The 21917-nt window shown below is 45.6% G+C and overlaps 1 protein-coding gene across 1 annotated transcript in view; it reads left to right on the top strand.

The window, feature by feature from the left end:
- veph1 (ventricular zone expressed PH domain-containing 1) overlaps positions 1–21917 on the top strand; it is a 154799-nt gene that overhangs the window by 115555 nt on the left and 17327 nt on the right. The window contains exon 13 of the mRNA XM_063205321.1: positions 7882–7999. Coding sequence (XP_063061391.1) covers positions 7882–7999 — 118 coding nt within the window. The remainder of the gene's footprint in view (positions 1–7881; positions 8000–21917) is intronic.

The raw sequence follows: 21917 nt of genomic DNA, 5'->3' as shown, positions 1-21917 counted from the left end.
CTTCCTTTGCTGTTGTCACTAAAACTCTGGCTTATTTGTGACTGAAAAAACTCTTGTTAAGAGTAAAAAAAGTGGTGAAATGTTATCAAAGTTGTCAGGGTGTTCACTATCTAAACCTGACATTAACATAATAGTACAGGATAGAATGTTTACTTTCTCATGCTAATTTATACACTGCTATCATAACAGGGACTGAATTATTACCCAGTGGCAATGCAGAGGTCTCACACCATTCATTCACGTGTTATGATATTGCACACGATTGCATGACCAGGATTTGCTGGCAAAAGAGACGCTTAGTCTCAATGGGACCTGCCTGGCTAAATAAAGCAAATACATAAATATAGTATTTCCAGTAGTTTCTGGATTGTTTTTCTGGGCTGTGGCAACTGCTGTTGCTACTTTGTTCTTTCGTAATCCTTTAAGACAGTGGTTCTCAACCTCTTTTGAACAAACGCCCCCTTGACCTCATCATAAGCTTCCCAACGCCCCCCTGTAGAATTGAAAAATAAAATAAACGAATGACCCCCAATGGGAACTAAGCCCCTCCCCACTCAGCTATGTCCTTCTCAACGCCCCCTGGGGGTCTGTAGCGCCCCGTTGAGAAACGCTTCTTTAAGACGTCTCATCTTCCTCAGTGGGAGATTGCCCCCGCAGCTCCCATCATGCAACACAACACCACACAGCCCTGTCGCCAGATGCAGCTCCATACCCCCCCCTCTCTCAATCGCTCTAGCGTGCCAGGCCACAAGCTCTACTATTACAGCTGAGAGCTATTGGGTTTGGGTCTTTTTTTAATGCGGTTGACGTGTTGCACCATCACGTATCAGAGGAGAGCATTGTTTCGTGCCCCGTGTTACCCAATCCACCACTTTCTTGCCTGCCTCTCTCTGTAGAAATTGCCCAATGTTTTGGATATGTAGGAAGAAAAAATAGTGTTTTTGTGTGTGTGTGTGTGTGTGTGTGTGTGTGTGTGTGTGTGTGTGTGTGTGTGTGTGTGTGTGTGTGTGTGTGTGTGTGTGTGTGTGTGTGTGTGTGTGTGTGTGTGACAGGGCAGGATCTGTGGGGGCGACAGGCCCTAAGGAGGCACTTCCTGGTATAGCCACTGCCATGTGTGCTGTGGTGGCCTGGCCTGCTTGCCATGCAAGACACATAAATCCCACCACGCATCACCCTTGGATAGGCACCCACAACAACAGTGACCAGAGTTGAATTGCTCCCACAGAGCTGGGTTGAAACATGGCTGAGGGTTTATGCTGCCACACAATACTACTTCAATTAACACTTTCAATATTCAAATCTGTTTTTTTAAGTGTTTTGCATGAATACACGACATACACAAACAGGCTCTGTCTCTGTCTCTCTGTCTCTCTGTCTTTGTCTCTCTCTCTCTCTCTCTCTCTCTCTCTCTCTCTCTCTCTCTCTCTCTTTTACGCACGCACGCGCACACACACACATACACACACACACACACAAAACATTTTTTTTTTATGTTTGTGTACACCGGAATAAATAAAGCCATCACGCATGTACAGTCATTCCAAACACATATGCTCATGAATGCACCACTAACATGCGCAAACACACACACAGACGGCACATGCAGACACACACATACACACACGTAGCCTTTTCCCCATACATACAGTACAGACACGTTCACAGACACGCTGAAACTCAAGGCCATGGTCATAAAAAATGACAGGCACGTGTTCATTAAGTCTCTCGCACATACACACAGCCACACTGTAAATACAGCCCCTCTCTCTCTCTCTCTTAAGGTCTTTAAACATGCAGAGCAACTTTAAACATCCCCCGCAGAGTCATTTCCAGGCAATTTGTCTTTGTGAGCGCGCAGTTGAACTCGGTTCAAGAAACAGGAATCGTGTTGAAGAGGACCACTCATGGGGAGTCAGTTCTCCCCCCGCCCCCCCATACTCACACTGATAGATTTACTTCTGAACATATTTCACCACTATTCTCTCTCTCTCTCTCTCTCTCTCTCTCTCTCTCTCTCTCTCTCTCTCTCTCTCTGTCTCTGTGTGTGTGTGTGTGTCTGTGTGTGTGTGCGTGCTTCCGTGCGTGCGTGCGTGCGTGCGTGTGTGCGCGCGTGGCGTATGTGTGTGTGTGTGTGTGTGTGTGTGTGTGTGTGTGTGTGTGTTTCTTTCACTTTTTCTTTTACTCACTGTCTGTGCCATGTCCCTGCGATGGGAAATCTCCTTTTTGTTAAGGATTTTAGCGGCATTGCATCATCTGTGTACAGTGTGTGGTGTGTGTACACAAGCTTTCTCTGTTGAAAAGAGGGGGGAAGAATAACTTTATACAAGCATGCATGCACAATGTAGACAAATCCCAGTAGTCCCATTCATAATGTCAGTTTAAAAAGTACAAATTTTGAGTTTCACTGTGCTTGAAAAGCGTAATGCAAAGCAGAGCTGCCTCTTGACGAGCTCTGCCAAGGAGATTGCTAGATGGGAGCAGAGACACCTCTCAACGTTGGGAGACAGCCTTTTTTGGACGCCGATATTGGAACCTGATAGAGCACACAAGTCTTGCCAGATGTTTCAATGCATAAGCAAAAATAGAAATATGCGTTTAAGTGTAGTGTTAAGTTTCCTTATCTGACCCCATCACAGTCATGGGTAAGCGGTTAGGGCGTCAGACTTGTAGCCCAAAGGTTGCCGTTCGACTCCCGACCCACCAGGTTGGTGGGGGGAGTAATTAACCAGTGCTTTCCCCCATCCTCCTCCATGACTGAGGTATCCTGAGCATGGTACCGTCCCGCTGCACTGTTCCCTTTCGGGCGCCATTGGGGGCTGCCCCCTTGCATGGGTGAGGCATAAATGCAATTTCATTGTGTGCTGTGTGCAGTGTTCACTTGTGTGCTGTGGAGTGCTGTGTCACAATGACAACGGGAGTTGGAGCTTCCCAATGGGCTTTCAATTCAATTCAATAGTGAAGTCCCACTGCGATTATTTTGAGATGATTCTCTGTGACACTGTTGTCAGCACTTTCAGTCTAAGAAACAAACTGACTTGTGTCTATTGACAGGAGCATAGTAAACATTACATCAACTGAACTGCGACATAACAAAGCAACATAACAACAAGCATTAGGATTGTGGGAACCAGTGAGAGAGGTGGGCCGCACGCTGTTGTTTAGTTTCGGTCAATCACTGGTTGAGCTGCAGTTCCTCCTGATTAGGGCACACCGTCCTTTAGGGCTGGGCGATATGGAAAAAAACCTATATCACGATATGGATTACTTTATATCACGATAACGATATATATCACGATATAGCACAATTACATACGTTTTCAGTTATTCTCTTTATTTGCTCTTTATTTTTTCATGTCGCAAAAATGTGACAACATGAAATGTAATTAAATGATATTCAATTGTATACAACTGATAAAATTACTATCACGATATAAACGATATAGGAGAAAAGTCAACATATACACTTTTATATCACGATAACGATATATATCGTCATATTGCCCAGCCCTACCGTCCTTGGAGTAACCGTATGTTGAAACGAGAAGGGACTAGAGCGACGTAAGGAAGTCGTGATTTCTCTACGGAGAGTCAGCAAATTGGGCGGCAAAAGCAAATTATCCAGGGGCAAAGCACAACCAGAAGGACAAAGACGATTTAAAAGTGAGTTAATGTTATGGTAATGATGCCATGAAAATTAATTAGAATGTTCACATTTTCAAATGTCCCATGTGGGCAAGCTAGAGCCGGGTAAGCTAAATCAAGCATCCCCTAACCTAAATCAAGTATTACAGCATGAGCAAATGATGCACATTTACATGAAAGGGTTTTCAATGATTTTTCTATTTTGTCACTTCCAGTCCGAAAATTCATTTAGGCATTCTCATTGTAGTCTCACTCATTCGCACTCTAGTCTGCACCTTTGCATGGCAGCCCTGCACTGACTATAAGAAGTGAAAATATGAATGTGTGAATCGCATGATTGTAAAGCGAGTCAATTCCAGCTCTAGGGGCAGTACAGTTCTAATGGGGTAACAGGGGTTCAGGCAGGCTACCTAAATCAAGAGCTCTGCACTTCAGCAATGAATGAGAGTGCAGGGTATAGCCCTGGGTATTCACTACCACACACACACACACACACACACACACACACACACACACACACACACACACACACACACACACACACACACACACACACACACACACACACACACACACACACACACACACACACACACACACACACACACACATTTTTCCCTTACTGTAATTGCCCCCTCAAACACTTTCTCTATATTATTGTCCATATGCAGCCCCAAGACCAACTCCCTAACCTTTAGGCAATAAGACATGAATGAGTGGTACTCAGTTGTGAAGAATTTTTGGGTTCCCTACAGCGTGAGAGAAGTGTGAGAGATGTGCAAATAAATGCAGTCCATTTTGCCATCCTCTGATAAACGATGTTCTTATGGTTGTTTCTCACGAGGAAGAAGTTTCATGGCCACTTGAAGAACAATGTCATCTGTTGTGTTGCACTCACTCTCCTGTACTAAACCCAAAGCATGCTGATATGTAAACACTATGAATATAAATAATAGGAGTTGGTTCATCGGTTGCTATTTTGTGGTTGCCAGGGGTGTTTTTTGTTACTTTTTACATGTGCCATTTAATAGCATTGATGGTATTTAAAAGTATTGATGGTATTACAGTTAAATGACTGGAGCCACAATGTCATAATCTCTGCTGATGAGCTCAAGTGAAACTGTGCATCCTTAAACATTTCATGAGCGAAGTTTACTAGCCGGTGTCTTGAGAATCACACACAGTTCAAACATGGACTGTATTTACCTTTCCTTTAACCATGCACAATGACTCACACACACACACACACACACACACACACACACACACACACACACACACACACACACACACACACACACACACACACACACACACACACACACACACACACACACACACACACACACACACACACACACACACACACACACACAGAGAGAGAAAGAGAGGCCTTACCCTGTGTAAAGTCACTCTCACACAGCCCCATGTACACAAGTTTTGCAGATGTTTTGCGTTAGGTTTACAGTAATTGGCTCTTCAGCATGCTGGCTCTTCTCTGAGTGTGGGCCTCAGCTCAGCCCTCCTCTATAGTGTTTCATGATGCACTACTACAACGCAGCCAGCCACAAACAGCCGCTACACTTTCAAATAGCTCTCTCTTACACTGCTCACTTGGGTGTAGGCTATTATATAGTACAGAGACGCAGTCAAGGAGGGACAAAGGGGTCAGTTGTCCCGGGCCATTGGGGATAGGGGGCCCATAACTGGGTCGTCATTACATTGAATGTATTGGGAGGGGGGGGGGGGGGGGGGGGGGTTGGGGTTCAGATTACTTTGTCCTGGGCCCAGCCAAAGCTGTCAGTAGCCCTGATATTGTGTATATATATATATACAGTATATATATATATATATATATATATATATATATATATATATATATATATATATATATATATATATATATATTGGGCAAGCTTGTAAACCTCAGCTGAAATGCATTGTGCTAGCTAGGAAAAAATGCATGGCCTACATTCACGTAGAGCTTTCAGTTTAAAGGACAAGATTGTTTTTTATGCAATCAGCCTTTATTTATGGTGTAAAGTACAGTTCTCTTCTCACCCATAGTAGTTTTGCGTCATTTGGAGCAGTCCAGAAGATATTGGGTTTGGTGATGTTGGGTGATTGAACTATGATACTATTAGCACTAATAATGTGCAGTGAATGTTTTTGGTTTCAAACATCAACGTGCTATGTGGGGAAAACATTTTGCAAGTGTAGCTAAGCACTGTCATGAGTTGATGACGCCATTGAGCACAGACCTTCAGGAAATTTACAAAAAAAAAATGTTTTCGCCACACTGTCTGGGTGTTTTAAACCAAAAATATTCACTACTCGTATTTATCGCCTGCATTCTCTTGCCATGTCTTCATCTACCTGGCCAAAGAGATGGGCTTACAATGAGAACAACTAGTTCAGTGAATTCGTTAATGCAATCATGTGGAAAGTTGTTTACTTTTTAAACCTTGGAAATCCACCATTTGGATGGGTTTAGACTGGACCGTGCATCCTGTCAGAACAAGTTACTGTCTTCCATTTGTCTTCATCTTATTTGTCTTCTGTCTAATGTGAATGAGGAAAGACATTACTGAGAAAACACTTAAGCCTTCAAGCATATGGCAACAAAAAACAAATACACCCAGGCCCTGCGCATCATTGTCTCAAGTAGTGACACAAGCCAGTCCAATGGTAACTAAGACAAGGAGTACATTTTAACATTTTTTGCCAGCAAGCGTTGCGATATTTATTGTCAGCCAAGGCATTTATTGTTACATTTTGGCAGCATCTCCACCCATGGGGTCCTTCCTGCATCTCATCATACATTTAGCTTAAAACTTCACGCCTCACAGACCTTCTTTCAGTGGCTTGTCAATAAAGACTAACCATGAGAGAGGTCCACGTAGAATTTCACTTACAACAAACTGTAAGAAAACTGTAACCCTTGAGCTGCGAGGGAGAGCTCCTACTGCTGCCCAGGGCTGTAGGAAATAGGGCCCGGGCACTTTTGAATTAAATGTATTTTCAGAAATAGGGGCCCACAAGGGTGCGGGGCCCACCGGGAAATGCCCAGTATGCCAGATGGCCAGTCCAGCCCTGCTGCTGTCCAGATCTTACACCACGTAGTAACCTGGCCCACAGCCACGCGTTCAATTTCCAACACTTTCTTTTACAAGCCCAACGCTACATACATACAGCACTCGGCTATACAGTAAGTGGTCTGGGAATTTGGCAACAGAATGAATGTTCAATTCTTTTTATTTTAAGTTTAAGGTGTTATTAAGGTAAATCATTCCAAACTGTCATTATATTTCAACGAGGTTCACTCCACCTGGTTAAAATATTCTTACAGTAGAGCCCCACTTTTCACTAACTGTATTTTTGATTGAATCACCCAATAAAATGTCACAAAGCAGAGTGCTTTGCCTTCCATTGGTAAACTGTGAAGTAAGGCTTCTGTAAAGGCCTTTTCGTGCCTTGCATGTGAGATGGATGGAGATACGTGTGGAGTGTTTCACGCGTTCTATCAATACGTACATAATTGACAAACAAAATGTGTGATTGGGGCTTAAAAAGGATGCAGAAAAAAGACAAGGCTCTTTAAAGGGGCATTCCACCGGTGGAGACATGAATATGTATTGAAAGTGGGTCATATATGTAGTAGAATAGTAGCATACATTTCTAATTTGGTGCCTTCTTGGACGAGAAAAGGCAGAAAACGACTTTTTAGTGCTTGTGGATTTGTGACAACAATCCCCATAATGCACTGCAATGCTCAAGTTCCAAAGACCACACCCAGGTAGCTCTGCCAGTGACTTACTGGAGCCTCAATGCCAGTGATTTCAAAAGCACTGGTACACTGATCTGTGATAGGTCTGCTTGCGCATTAGGTCCAACCCCCTATGGGCAGGGTTGAAAGGGTGGGAAAAAGGCTTGTAGTCTCAACAGAAATCCACCTCTCTTACACTTCCTCCTACAATGATGCAAAATGACGATTTTTACATCATTGTAGGAGGAAGTGTTAAGAGGTGAATACGGATTTCTCCTGTCTCAGGAGAGAGTGTTGCACGACCATTCAAAAGCATGACTGGGTGTCTAGCAATGGAAAGCCTAATGCAAATGGGTGGAGTGTCCCTTTAATCATCCAGCCATGCAGATGTAACCTGACATAACCTAACCTAACCTAACCTGACATAACATGTAACCTCTCTCTCTCTCTCTCTCTCTCTCTCTCTCGTATAGGACCTGGACAGTCTGCAGGTGCATCTAGAGGAGGTTCGCTTCTTCGACCTGTTTGGGTACAGTGAAGAGGAGGGAGGCTGGCTCTGCTTTATGTGCAACAACCCAGAGAAGGCCACAGGTAACCACCATCACGTGGATAAAACAACCATCAAATTCTGGGGAGTCCTTGGTGAAGCAGTCAGATCCACATGCTTGGTACTCTGGCCCAGAGATGTACATTTAGGGACCACAATGAAAATAAGCTTTAAGGCTATTTTGTGTCATCCCAGACTATTTTTTTCTTATAATGTATGGATATTTTTGCTGTTCCATGAGTAATATCAAGAAAGGTGGAATATATTCATTTATTCATTCAATCCCACTGCAGACACAACATGTTGCCAAAGGGAGTAGAATTGGCCTGTTTTGCATTCAGACCTCTGGTTTACCAACCTGAGGCTCTGACTGGTGACTGCTACACCAAAGAGACAGACTTGTCTGTGTGGTGGTCAAAGTGCACACACAACCCTAGTTATGGCCATGCCACCACACTTGGCTCTTATGAATTCATCATATATGATGCCTAACACACTCATTTTGGATGTATTTCCTTCATCTTATTCATTACTTTTTTCCCCACCAGAAACGTTTCCAAATTTCTTTAATATTTGCCAGCATTACTGATGCCTTCTCGGTCAGAAAGCAGTTAATCAACAGAGATTCTTTCATTTGCCGTTAATCAGGTTTTGAACCTTGTTAAATGTTGGGAAAGAAGTGTATTCATTTTACGGGAGAATTACAACATAAGGAGTTGTAATCACCACCCTAAACACTTAACTGCCTGTGTCCTGTTGATACAGCCTGCCCGTTCAGCTGATCTCTGTAGCAAGCCTTTGCAAAGTGCTCTGTAATTCTGCAAGACTCTGTGATTATATGCTGTGTCATTATCTGCCATCGGTGCATTATGAAAGAATAATGGTCTAATCTGATCTGGTCTGATGTCCAAATGTAGGGGCAGGGGCGTATCTAGCCGTTTTGGGGCCCTAGTCGAAATGTAAACACGAGGCCCTCAAAAGTAATTATATATAAAATGCTGTGTTTTGGTGCTATTTAACTGTTTTGTCTCATATCTTTGATTACTTTACATATGTGACGAATTAAGATTAAGCCTATTTTTTTGTGCGACTGGTGTGACAGTTGGGCCCCCTGAGGAGGGCAGATTTGGACGGGGCCCTATGCAATTGCCTAGGTTTGCCTAATGGAAAGTCTGCCTCTATGTAGGGGGTAGAGGTTGGCTGTCAGTCTCTACAAGGCCTCTGTAGTCACATAAGAGCGTCAGTAAATGTGGATTACACTTGAGAGACTCACAAGGGCCACTGGGAGTTAAGTCAGAGGCCTCATCGTAGTGATTCATAGGCAACTCTGCTCTAATCACAGAGGGGCTTCAAAGGCAATTCTGTCCCATTTTGACCTATGAGCCGAAATCAATTGTGAAGGATGGCTTCCATTTGTAACAGTGTGTGTGTGTGTGTGTGTGTGTGTGTGTGTGTGCCTGCGTGCGTGCGTGCGTGCGTGCGTACCCATGTGTGTGTGCATTGCCTGTGTACAAGTTCTTGTGTGGACACCCGGATACCATATGCTACTTGCTCTTAGTACTGGAAAGTAGATAGAAGTGTGTTGAAAAGTAGTTTGTCGAGGGGTCTTGGAGTGGTGGCACAGTGAACCAGCAGGAGGCAGAGATGGTGTTTTTGCCTTTTATTTTGCGACACCAAGTGCATTTAGTGAAATCCAGTGAGCCAGTGGAAAATAATAAACAAAAAAACTAAACTAAACTTAAATGTAGAAAAATATATACATCTGGACTATTTACAATATTTACAGGAAAAATAAATGGGCTATGATAAGCCAACATAACAAAATGGAAAAATAAACAAAATAGCCAAGGGCTCACAATGTCAAGTTCACAGTTCACAAAGTTACTCACACATCGGAGTAATGGAGCATAAGGACGCACGTCCATCACCAAGGAGCTCTCCCGACTACTGAGCAAATCCCCCATTATCAGGGCTACCTGACGCACCACGCATGTGGACTAAACCATTGCAGACAGAAGCTACAGGGGTGTCTGCCATCAGGATAACATTATCATTAAATCTAAACAGTTAAAATGGTACCATTACTAAATAAACCACATTAGGCCTTCTAAATAAACATACTACACATGTACAGACATTAACACAGTCATATGGTGTTTTAAACACCGAAATATTACCGCGAGGGTGCAACCATGTGCACTCACAACTCTACTCGGGAATAAAGCATTGGCAAACACTGACGCGCATCTTTTAGGAAGATGCGGTAATGAGGAAGCGCTGGTAAGTTCTTTAAATGCTAAGCAAACATTTGTCGATGCACTTAGACATCTTAAAACCTAGCGGTTGCATTACTAAAGATGAAACATTGTTGCCATAGGCATATTTACACAAAAGGACACATGCAGCGAATTCGCTGTTTGTGTATGTTCTGTTGTGTCGTTGTGACTGTGTGGATGCGTGCGTGAAGTGTTTGAATATGAATGAAGCACTCGTGACTCTAACTAATGTGTGCACCCATATGTTAGACCACCAGGCATGAAACACATTGCAAACATGTTGTAAACGTTCACGTAGCAGTTACTGAAGTCCATGATTAATATTGGCAAGGGACATGAAAGTTTTAAAGAGGGAATGGCGTTTTCAATGTTCAATGGCGCCCGCATAGGGAGCCGTGATGACGCGCACAGAATCTGCGGCATCACACACCCCCCTCCTTAAACTTGGACCTCCTCATCGAGGCGGGACAAGAAGTCGGATGTGACATTGTCCTTCCCGGCTATATACCGGATTGTAAAACTGTAGGGTTGCAGTGAAAGGTACCACCGTGTCACTCGGGCATTACTGTCCCTCATTCGGTTGAGCCACTGAAGTGCACGGTGATCAGTCTCCAGAACAAACTGCTTCCCCAGCAAATAGTATCTCAGTGTGTCCAAGGCCCACTTAATGGCCAAGCACTCCTTTTCGACCGTGGAGTACCTGGTCTCACGGTCAAAAAGCTTGCGGCTGATGTACTGCACCGGCCTCCGGTCCTTTCCCTCCCCCTGCAGCAGTACAGCCCCCAGCCCCGAACCAGAGGCATCTGTCTGCACTGTAAAGGGGAGGTCAAAGTTCGGACTCTGGAGCACCGGGTCGTTGCACAGACATTCTTTCAGATCCACGAAAGCCTTCTGGCATTCCGCAGTCCACACGACCTTGTTGGGACTGCTCTTGCGGGTAAGGTTGGTAAGCGGGGCAGCACGGCAGGAAAAGCTGGGTATGAACCGCCTGTACCACCCCACCAGACCCAGGAAGGATCTGACTGCTTTCTTGGTGGTGGGTGGCTGGCAGCCACGAACAGCTTCCACTTTGCTCACCTGGGGTTTGATGTTCCCGCCCCCCAGGACGTACCCCAAGTAGCAGACCTCAGGCCGTGCCAGCTGACACTTGCCAGCATTGACCACAAGGCCTGCCTCGCTGATCCTGCAGAACACATCGGACAGATGTGTCAGGTGCTCCTCCCAGGTGGCGCTGAAGATGACGACATCATCGATGTAGGCGGCGGCATAAGTCTCCGCCCCCCTGAGCACCTGGTCCATTAGCCGCTGGAAGGTAGCAGCTGCTCCATGCAGCCCAAAAGGCATGGTTGTGAAGTGGTAGAGCCCGGAAGGGGCCCGAAAGGCAGTCAGCTCCTGGGCCTCTGGCGTAAGAGGCACCTGCCAATACCCTTTGCAGAGGTCAAGGGTGCTGACGTACTGCGCCTTGCCCAGGCGCTCGACCATTTCGTCCACCCTCGGCATAGGGTAGGGGTCAAATGCCGAGATGGCATTCACCTTGGAGAAGTCTACACAAAAGCGCAGCCCTCCGTCCTTCTTAGGAACTAGGACTACAGGGCTACACCATTCGCTGTGTGACGGGACGATGACGCCCATTTCGAGCATCGCCTGGACCTCCGCCTTCAGCGCCGGGATGAGTCTGGCTGGTACACGGCAGGAAGTCTGACGGATAGGCCCTGGTCCCGTCAGCCGAATGTCGTGATGGGTCAGTGTCGTCCGCCCAGGCTCCTCCCTGAACAGACCATCAGGAATGATGTTCAGCAGGTCTTCTTGCTGCCGACTGGACAGGTGCTGGATAGGCGGCGTAAGGGTCTCACCTCCACCAGTTGGGAAGTACTGCTCCTTCGATTCTTCCTCCTCCTCTACCACACGGGCCCAGTTCAGGTGACTGACAGCATCTGGACGTGGCACCCATTCTTTGAGGAGGTTGACGTGGAACTTCTGCTTGGGCCGGCGACGGTCCGGCATAGCCAGCTCGTAGGTCACAGGGCCCACCTTTGACAGCACCTCGAAGGGGCCCTGCCATTTCGCCAGCAGACTGCTGCCAGATGTTGGGAGTAGCAGCAGCACCTTCTGGCCGGGGTTGAAGTTGCGGGTCTTGGCGTTCCGGTCATACAGGGTCTTCTGCTGGGACTGGGCCTGGGCCAAGTTGTCATGAGCCAGGTTGCGCAGCTCCTCGAGCTTGGTCCTCATCTTGAGGACGTAGTCTGCAACGCCGGCCTGCTGGGCTGGTTGTTCCCCCGTCCACGCCTCCTTCAGAACATCCAAGGGGCCTCTCACGTGTCGACCGTAGAGCAGCTCGAAGGGCGAGTAGCCAGTTGATGCTTGGGGGACCTCTCTGTAAGCAAACAGAAGATACGGCAGCCAGGTGTCCCAGTCGGAGCCAGAATCACAGACAAACTTCCTCAACATTGCTTTGAGGGTCTGGTTGAAGCGTTCAACCAGTCCGTCAGTCTGTGGGTGGTATGGGGTGGTCCTAATAGGCCTAATGCCAAGCAGGGAGTAGACTTGCTTCATAAAGCGGGAGTTAAAATTCGTTCCCTGGTCCGTAATTATCTCGGTGGGGATGCCCACGCGAGAGAAGAGTTGGATAAGACAGTTGGCCACCTGTCTAGACTTGACATTACGTAAGGGGTAAGCCTCAGGGAAACGAGTAGCATAATCACAAATCACAAGTATGTAACGGTTTCCTGCTCTGCTCTTTTCCAAAGGACCAACAACATCCATGGCAATTCGGGTGAAGGGAGTGTCGATAATGGGCATGCTGATGAGGGGTGCTTTTGTGTTTCTGTGAGTGCGAGATCTGAGCTGACAAGTGGGGCAAGATTTGCAGTATTCAATTATCTTCTGATACACTTTGGGCCAGTAAAAACATTTGGCTATTCTGGCAACTGTCTTTTGTTGGCCTAAATGGCCTGACCAAGGGATGTTGTGAGCAAGGTCAAGGACCTTGGATCGCAGGGATTCCGGAACAACCACCTGCTCACCTTCCTCACTCACTCTCATCAATATTCCATCTTTGACAATAAAACAATCTTTTCCACACACTTTAGCAATTAGCGCCTCATCCTCATTTGCAACATTCTCCCAACAGTGTTTCAGAGTCATGTCAGTTTTTTGTAAATCTTTAAAATCAGCACTATCCACCACAATGCCATCTAGTGGTGGGAGGGGCAACTGCTCCTGTAACGGAGTTCCCAAAACTTTGTCCCTCCTTCTTACAGACCTTGACTTTTTAGGTTTGCAGGTAGGCTGATCATCAGGAAATGGCAACTCTGACAACAATTTGTCTGCTTGCAGCCTAGTGGTTACACAGGCAGAAGCAACAGGTGACTTAAGCAAATCCACCAACACTGGTACATCCTGGCCCAGTATCACAGGATACGGACAGCTATCCAGGATGCCAACGGTAAGTAAATACTTTTGACCTTCAATTTCGATCACAATGTTTGCAGTTTGATGTTCAGTTTCGTCACCATGTACACATCTAACTTTGACCTTCCCAACATAAGTGCAGTCAGTGTTATCTAAACATGCACGTTGAACGAAGGTTTGGCTACTGCCGGTGTCAATGAGGGCCTGCCATGTACGTCCCTTGATTTTTACTGGCACAAAGCAATCAGAAGTGTTAGATGTGTGTATGGGTGTGTGAGCCATGTTGCTAGGTGTGTAGCAGAAGCTAGAATTACTAATGGCAAGTAATGGACAATGAGGTTTAATGTGATCAGGTTGGCCACAGTTGTGACAAGCTATGCGGGGCTTAGCAGAAGTATTGGCCTTAACAGGGGTATTGGGCTTAACAGGGGCACTATAGGACCTCCTAAAATCATGACCACCACCACCACCACCCACAGACTTACCGGATGGCTGACGCGCTGAGTCTCGTTGTGGTGGCTGGCCCCTTCTCCCTGTGGTGTCATGGGCCCCGAGCTGGAACGTCCCTCTGTGTCGACGGGCACTGACGTAGGCCTCTGCAAGGTCCGCAGCCTCCTTGGACGTCTTGGGATTGCGTTCCTTCACCCATATTCGTAGCTCTGGGTTTAGCATTCTCAGGAACTGTTCCAAGATGATGGCGTCTCCTATCTCAGCCTTGGTCTTCTCCTCTGGTCGGATCCATTTGCTGTAGAGGTCGCTCAATCTTGCTTGGAGTTCCTTAGCAGTTTCGCCGTCCCTCAGTGTCATAGACCGGAACCTATGGCGGTATGTGTCTTGGTCTATTTCGAATTTGTTCAGTATGGCAATTTTTACCTTGACATAGTCCAAAGTGTCTTTAATGTCCATAGCAACATATGCTGCTCGGGCTTTCCCCGTCAAAAGCGGGACAAGGTACACAGCCCAATTGCTCCTTGGCCACTGGTTTGCCATTGCAAGGCGTTCAAACGTGGTCAGGTAATGCTCTATATCTTCGTCTTCAGTATAAGGTGTCATCTTAGGCGCTCTTGGCGGCGTCCAATCGTAATAGGCTGAAGGGGTAGCACTCACCGGCCTGGAAGGTTCGGACACAGGGCTGAGTGGTCGCGCTTGCGATTGTTCCCGTCTTGGCGTCTGGTCATCTGCCGAAGTGGGCTCTGGCGCCTGGTCCCTCACCGGTGCTGGAACTTCAGATTCACGGCTGGCTGGGCTTGATTGCAGATCTTCCTGCCTTGAGCTGTGATCCTCCAGCAGTTCAGGTTCCGGCGGTCGGCTTTCGGCTCCCCTCACCGGACTGTGGTCAAGATGTTCTGTGCCCACCAGGTGTTGGAGCTGTTGGAATTGATGTTGCATCGTCCTCCATCGCTGTTCCTCGCGGTTCTCTCGCTCTTGCTGAGCTTGTATGAAGGAGAAAAGAGTCATCTCCAACCTTGAGGTCCGGTCATCAGGAGGTGCTGACTTGGGCCTGGGAACCGCCTTGTCATCTTCCTCCACCGTCTGGGCCGCTGTTGGCTTCTCCGCCGGATCCTTAGGCCTCACTGCTGCTTGTTGGTGTCTGGCCTGCTGAGACATCTTGGGGTGCCACCCTCTCTTGACACTGGAAAACACCGCTGCCACCAAATGTTGAAAAGTAGTTTGTCGAGGGGTCTTGGAGTGGTGGCACAGTGAACCAGCAGGAGGCAGAGATGGTGTTTTTGCCTTTTATTTTGCGACACCAAGTGCATTTAGTGAAATCCAGTGAGCCAGTGGAAAATAATAAACAAAAAAAACTAAACTAAACTTAAATGTAGAAAAATATATACATCTGGACTATTTACAATATTTACAGGAAAAATAAATGGGCTATGATAAGCCAACATAACAAAATGGAAAAATAAACAAAATAGCCATAGGCTCACAATATTGATCGGTTCAACAAAGTTACTCACACATCTGAGTAATGGAGCATAAGGACGCACGTCCGTTCACCAAGGAGCTCTCCCGAATACTGAGCAAATTCCCCATTATCAGGGCTACCTGACGCACCACGCAGGTGGACTAAACCATTGCCGACTGAAGTTACAGGGGTGTCGGCCGTCAGGATAACATTAACACTAAATATCACAAGTTAAAATGGTACCATTACTACAGACATCATACTAGGCCTTCTAAATAAACATCCTACTCATGAACAGACATTAACACAGTCATATGGCGTTTTAAACACTGAAATATTACCGCGAGGGTGCAACCATGTGCACTCGCAACTCTACTACGGGAATAAAGCATTGGCAATCACTGACGCGCATCTTTTAGGAAGATGCGGTAATGAGGAAGTGCTGGTAAGTTTTTTAAATGCTAAGCAAACATTTGTAGATGCACTTAGACATCTTAAAACTTCGCAGTTACATTACTAAAGATGAAACATTGTTGCCATAGGCATATTTACACAAAAGGACACGTGTAGCGAATTCGCTGTTTGTGTATATTCTGTTGTGTCGTTGTGACTGTGTGGATGCGTGCGTGAAGTGTTTGAATATGAATGAAGCACTCGTGACTCTAACTAATGTGTGCACCCATATGTTAGACCACCAGGCATGAAACACATTGCAAACATGTTGTAAACGTTCACGTAGCAGTTACTGAAGTCCATGATTAATATTGGCAAGGGACATGAAAGTTTTAAAGAGGGAATGGCGTTTTCAATGTTCAATGGCGCCCGCATAGGGAGCCGTGATGACGCGCACAGAATCTGCGGCATCACAAAGTGACTGCGTGGGTGGGTGTGTTCTTGAGTGTGTGTGAGATCTATTCAACACTTGTTGGGGAACCTCCAGTTTTGTGTACAACACAACATGTTCTTCCAGACGTCCAAACGTAAGACACAATTGTCCCGTGCCCTGAGTAGTTATCCCACAACGATGTCTGTTCTGCTCCGTGCACGGTCTCTCCCTGAAAAACACAGATGTTGGCCCTGGTGTCTCCAGTGCGGTCCACTATTGGATCCCTCGCAGAACACCCTTCTGTTTGCTCCTCGAGGCATTACGCTGTTTACTAATATTCAGTGCAGTCAAAACAGCTTGCATGGAAACACTCGTTCACATGGGGGGAAAAATGTTTCATGTTTCCTCTAGGTCTTGTTTGTCTCATTTACTGGCTTCACGTTTGATGAAAACCAATTTCCTGGGTGAGTCTGGAATCCAGACTTTAATTTGGGGGGTTTCTACAGTTGCAACCAGTTACTTTAGGGCAAATCCTCTTTGTTCATTGGTCAGATTGTGGTAGATGATTCAGACTTAAGAGGTCTGGCTTCCTTTTTTTCTCGTGACAGTGGCAGGTGCGTCCTCCACAACGACGAACATACTGTAGCTGTAATTAGCAAACAAACCAAACAGCGTCGATGCAAAGTGAATGTAATTATCCTAACTAATCCTAACTTGTGGCTTGACCCCCACCCCCTCTCCGTAGGGAACACAATTAAGTTTCCCTGCTGTCAGCCTAGCAGCCACAACAACATTTGGGGGACTTTTCCCCATTCAACATCCAGATTGCAAATGAGAAAATTGCCTTTGAATTGCGCTTCTGCAAGACATTGAGTTCAATTTCTGTGTCAATGACGTCTTGTGACGTCATCATGAGGGGAGGACCACACATGCTTGACGCCATGCATCTAAAGCAAATGTGTTGATCTTGGTCTTGGAGATGGACAGACCAAGGATATGGGTCACTGGAACCGTGTCGTGTGATCTGAAGAGACCAAGATGAACAAATTTACTTTAGATGGTGCCAGGCATGTGTGATGGTAAACAAAACAAAAAAGTGAATCCTCTCAATAGCCAAGCATGGTAGTGGGACTGACATGGTTTGGGGATGCATGAATGCTGTCAACATTGGCAATCTGAAATACACCTAAAAGAAACATGCATGTCAACATGATATTCTCCATAGGATTGCATTCAAATCTCACACCAATCTATTTAAGCCAGGTGCACACTCAAAATGTAAAAGTTCAATGAAAAGAAAGGTTGAAACGCACACAGATGACCTCCCTTTTAATCCCTTTTCATTTCGAGACGATTCGAGCCAACACGGCCCCTTCTCTACCGAATTTCAATCTCTGGTGTACTCACTTTTGTGGGTACATGTTCAAACATTAATGGCTGTATTTTGTTTTTTTTCTGAGTGAACAAGAAATTTAAGTGGTTAAATAAGTTGTTAAAAGGTCACTAAACATTGTGTCAAAGTGACATTTTTTATTCTTTCCTATGAAAAGACATACTCACAAATCTGCCAAAACTGCAGGGGTGTACTCACTTTCGTGATATACTGTAGATGTCCTGTTACTGTCTGTTAACCGCAAATAAAACGAAACAGAAGGGGGACAACAATTGACATCCTCCCTCTGACATGGAGTCCACATCGATTCATTAGTAGTGAGGAAATGGATCGCACTCAGTTTTTTCTTCTTTCTTATTCTTCTTATTCAAACAAGCGTTTGAATAAAAAGAAAAGAATAAGAAAGAAGAAAAAACTGAATGCAATCTATTTCCTCACTACTTGATTACTTCAGAGACGCACCAACAAGATAGAAGAGCGCGGTGTGTGGAAGATAACATGCTGCATATTAGAAAACAGCCATATTAGAAAATTGACTTTTGATTGAAGGCTTTCCTTTAATTGTGTGAGGTGTCCAGTCCAGTCCAGTCCAGATGAGTTGGAGTGTGGGAGAGGCATGGTAACGTCACAGCTGTTAAAATTGTCCAGTAGAGGCACAGGCACGAGATATGCTAGAGACAGCATTGTTGAAGCATTCTCAAAACAGTGCTGTGCTGCAAATGTGTTGTCAAGGCCAGGGACATAGTAAACAAGAATTGCTCTTAAGAGAGTGGGGGATGAGACAACACAGTCATGATTTCATAGTAGCGTGAGCAGTGCATCTCACGAACTGTGCAACTCACTTCCCATCTGTTATACACAGTCATACAAAGGTCGCGTCCGATTGACTTCCCTGTTACAGTGTATCTGTGTGTTACCGAGGTGTTCCCTTGCAATCCATCCCCCTTGGGGCCCCAAACTCGCCACCTCCTAGTCAACGCATCGGTTCGTGTATGGGAGGCACAGCACAATACCGCCGGACTAAAGGACATAACAAGTCTGATAGTTTAACACTAGTTGTGCTCAGCACAACCCAGGCTTCAGGAGGGAGGTTTACTTACTGTACGTTCCATACCACACTCTGCTAGTTGGCCTTTGTGTCATGTGTCCCCGTGAATAAAATAATGAAAAAAGAAGAACCAGCATCTGTGTTGCGGTTCTTCTTTTTTCATTATTTTATGAACTTAACGTCTTTTGAACCTGCACCCGAAAGCATCTGGATGTGCGTGAGATTGGACTTTGATAAGCTATGTGTCCCCGTGAAAGCATATGAAATGGCCATATAAACACACAATGTGGTGTCTTTACATGGCTTATGAATTCAAACAATTTTGATTTGGAGAATACTGTAGGTCAACATTGACTAGTCTTGGTAACTATTTATGATGGTAAGCCCACAGACAAAATACGGGTGGTTTGTTGCAATACTATTACATTTTCTTCATTGTTTATTGACTTGAATAAAACTGGTTTCAAATCCTGACACCCACAAACTGGATCCCCTCTGTTTGATGTCGCATGGCAAAACCAATGAAACGTGGAAATCCAGACGTGCATAGTCAGACATAACTGAAGACACATTTTCAACAGATGGTATATTTTGTAGTCTCAGCATCTGTATGGAGTCCATGGGATTAGGCTGCACAGCCATGCAAATCCATTGTCCACTCTGTAGACCCATGATTTAAAAAAAAAAAAAACACTTTTGTGCTTTTGTTCTGGCTTCATAAACTAACAACAAGAGTGCAAAGGCCCTCTGACTGTGTCATACTCTACTCCAGCCAAATGGCACAGTTTGTTCGGTTGCACTCCTGAGAATGGAGTTCTCCAACGTTTCTCCAACATCACCTTTCTTGTGCCAGGTTGCCCACTGGTCCACATAGTATAGTAACTAAGCAGACACCGCTGTGAGTGTTACCAGTCCATCAAAAGTGTAGGCCTCCTGGCTAAGCCAGAGCTATTTGATTGGGTGTTTGATGAGCTCCAACAGCACCTATCTTTTGCCAGGTTGTCCACTGACCATGTGTAGTAAGCAGACACAACTGCACAACTGTGTGTGTGTTCCATCACCATGTGCTGTGTGTTGTGATGAGGTGTTGGTAGGGGCGTAGCTGCACATTTTGGGCCCTATGTACATTCAGCTCCAATGGACCCCCACAGCCATATATCCTCAGAAGTTGGAGTGTGTGTGTGGGGCCCCTAGATACATGGGGCCCTGGTGACTCAGTCACACTTTACCCCCCTGAACGACACCCCTGGGTGTTGGTAGTCTGTCGAGAGAGTTTTGGCTAAGCTAACGAGAGCCGTGAGGTAAGACTAGCGAGTGTTGGGAGATAAGTGGCCATGTTTCACTCTCCCCCTACTGCACATCTGGGGCTCTGTGTTTCGTCAGGGCCCAGAAGCTGGATAAGACACTGCACAGCACACCACAGTAACGGTTTTTAACTCTTTGTGCTCGTTTTTGTTTTCCAAGGGGCATTTAGTGGTTAAAGATGAAAGCGATGATCTTATTAAATGTGGTTTATATGCGTACTAGTGTGTAACTTAGTTGAATGTGAACTGAGTGTGAGTTCATCAACAACATAACTTTAGAGCTTCAGTACTGTCTACATCTAAATGTAAACAGTACATGCTCACATAAAATGATGATGATGTGGCACACATATACACAGTTTGTGGTTACTTTATCAAAAATATTTCCATAATATCTCCATTTCCATCAAAATGATTTCAAAAATTATATTTACAGGATTATTGTCGTCTGTACACATGCACTCACACAGACATACCCACATACACACACACAAATTCCACCTCCCTTCAGCTGAAGCGACAGAAGTGTGTAGATTGCATGGCTAGATGCCTTCCTAGTTTTTCATCTCTGCTCATATCTGTTGCCTTCTTGGCTAACATAATTAGGGTCTCCGTTTATTTGGGTTTGTGTCTGAGCTGCTATAGGTTCTGGAGTGGTGGCACCACTCTGTCCCCAGAGAAAAATATTTTTGTTTGGAGACATAATCGACTGCAGTCAGTCAAAGAGGCTGGCACCCCCCACCCCTCGAGCCTGGTAATCAGACTGCCTGGCTTTGCTCGATTTAGAAATGTTTTCTCCCTGGAGGTGGAGATTCAAAAGTAAAATGACTGGATATGTGTACTCCAGTGACTAAAAACTCCTTTCTTGACTATGCACAGTTATAAGCTTGGCTACATCCATACAAATGTAACACATGGTCGATACCATCATCCATGGTCATGGACATTCCCTCTATCTACTGATAGGAACTGTAGCCCTGTCTCTTTACCACTTCTGGGAGCGAGGGGAAGTGCTTAATATCCCTTTAAACTTCCCTTTGAATTGGAGTGAGGGTGGGACCCTCCACTACGAATGAGGAAGAAAAGTGAAGTGTGAGTGGATAGAAATGGAGCGCAGGCTATGTTTCACACAACACTGAAGTCAGACACTCTGTACTATATGAAATTATTAATACAGTTAGTATGAGTGGCTTGTTTACCAAGGTAGGCCCGCCGACAGACGAGGACAAATGGGTATGTTGTCCCGGGCCCAGGGAGACAGGGGGCCCAGAATTGGGTCCCCATTACTTCGTATGTATTGGGTAGGAGGCTCTTTCAGATGACTTTGTCCTGGGCCCAGTAAAAACTGTCAGGGGGGGACAAAGGGGTCTGTTGTCCTGGGCCCAGGGAGACGGGGGACCCAGAAAAGGTACCCCTCTCACCACCACCCCCCACAATACAGCAAGGCTGCTCCGCCTCTTCACACTCTCCTGAGACGACTCAGTCTTTTCAGCTCAGCTCAGCTGGCTTTTATCTCCAAATCTCACATGGCTGTTTCTTCTTTTCTTTTTCTTTTTTGCCTCCCTCCCTCGGCCTCGAAGCAGCTGATGTTCACGAGAGCTGCTGGCACAGCACCATGCGTAAAGAAGAGTCATAGCTAAATCATAATAATTGCTGCCTTAATGAACACTCTCAGCTGTTGTAAATATTGAACAGCACAGGCAAATATTTGTGTAACATTTTGTAAATGTGTGCCCCCCCCCCTCCAGAGGTAAATTACTGTGGATGTAACAACAGTGTTTGCTGAGCCTCT

Source organism: Engraulis encrasicolus, chromosome 8, assembly GCF_034702125.1.
Source record: "Engraulis encrasicolus isolate BLACKSEA-1 chromosome 8, IST_EnEncr_1.0, whole genome shotgun sequence".
Lineage (NCBI taxonomy): Eukaryota > Metazoa > Chordata > Actinopteri > Clupeiformes > Engraulidae > Engraulis > Engraulis encrasicolus.
Note: the sequence above shows the minus strand (reverse complement) of the source record. Positions and strands in the feature narration are given on the sequence as shown.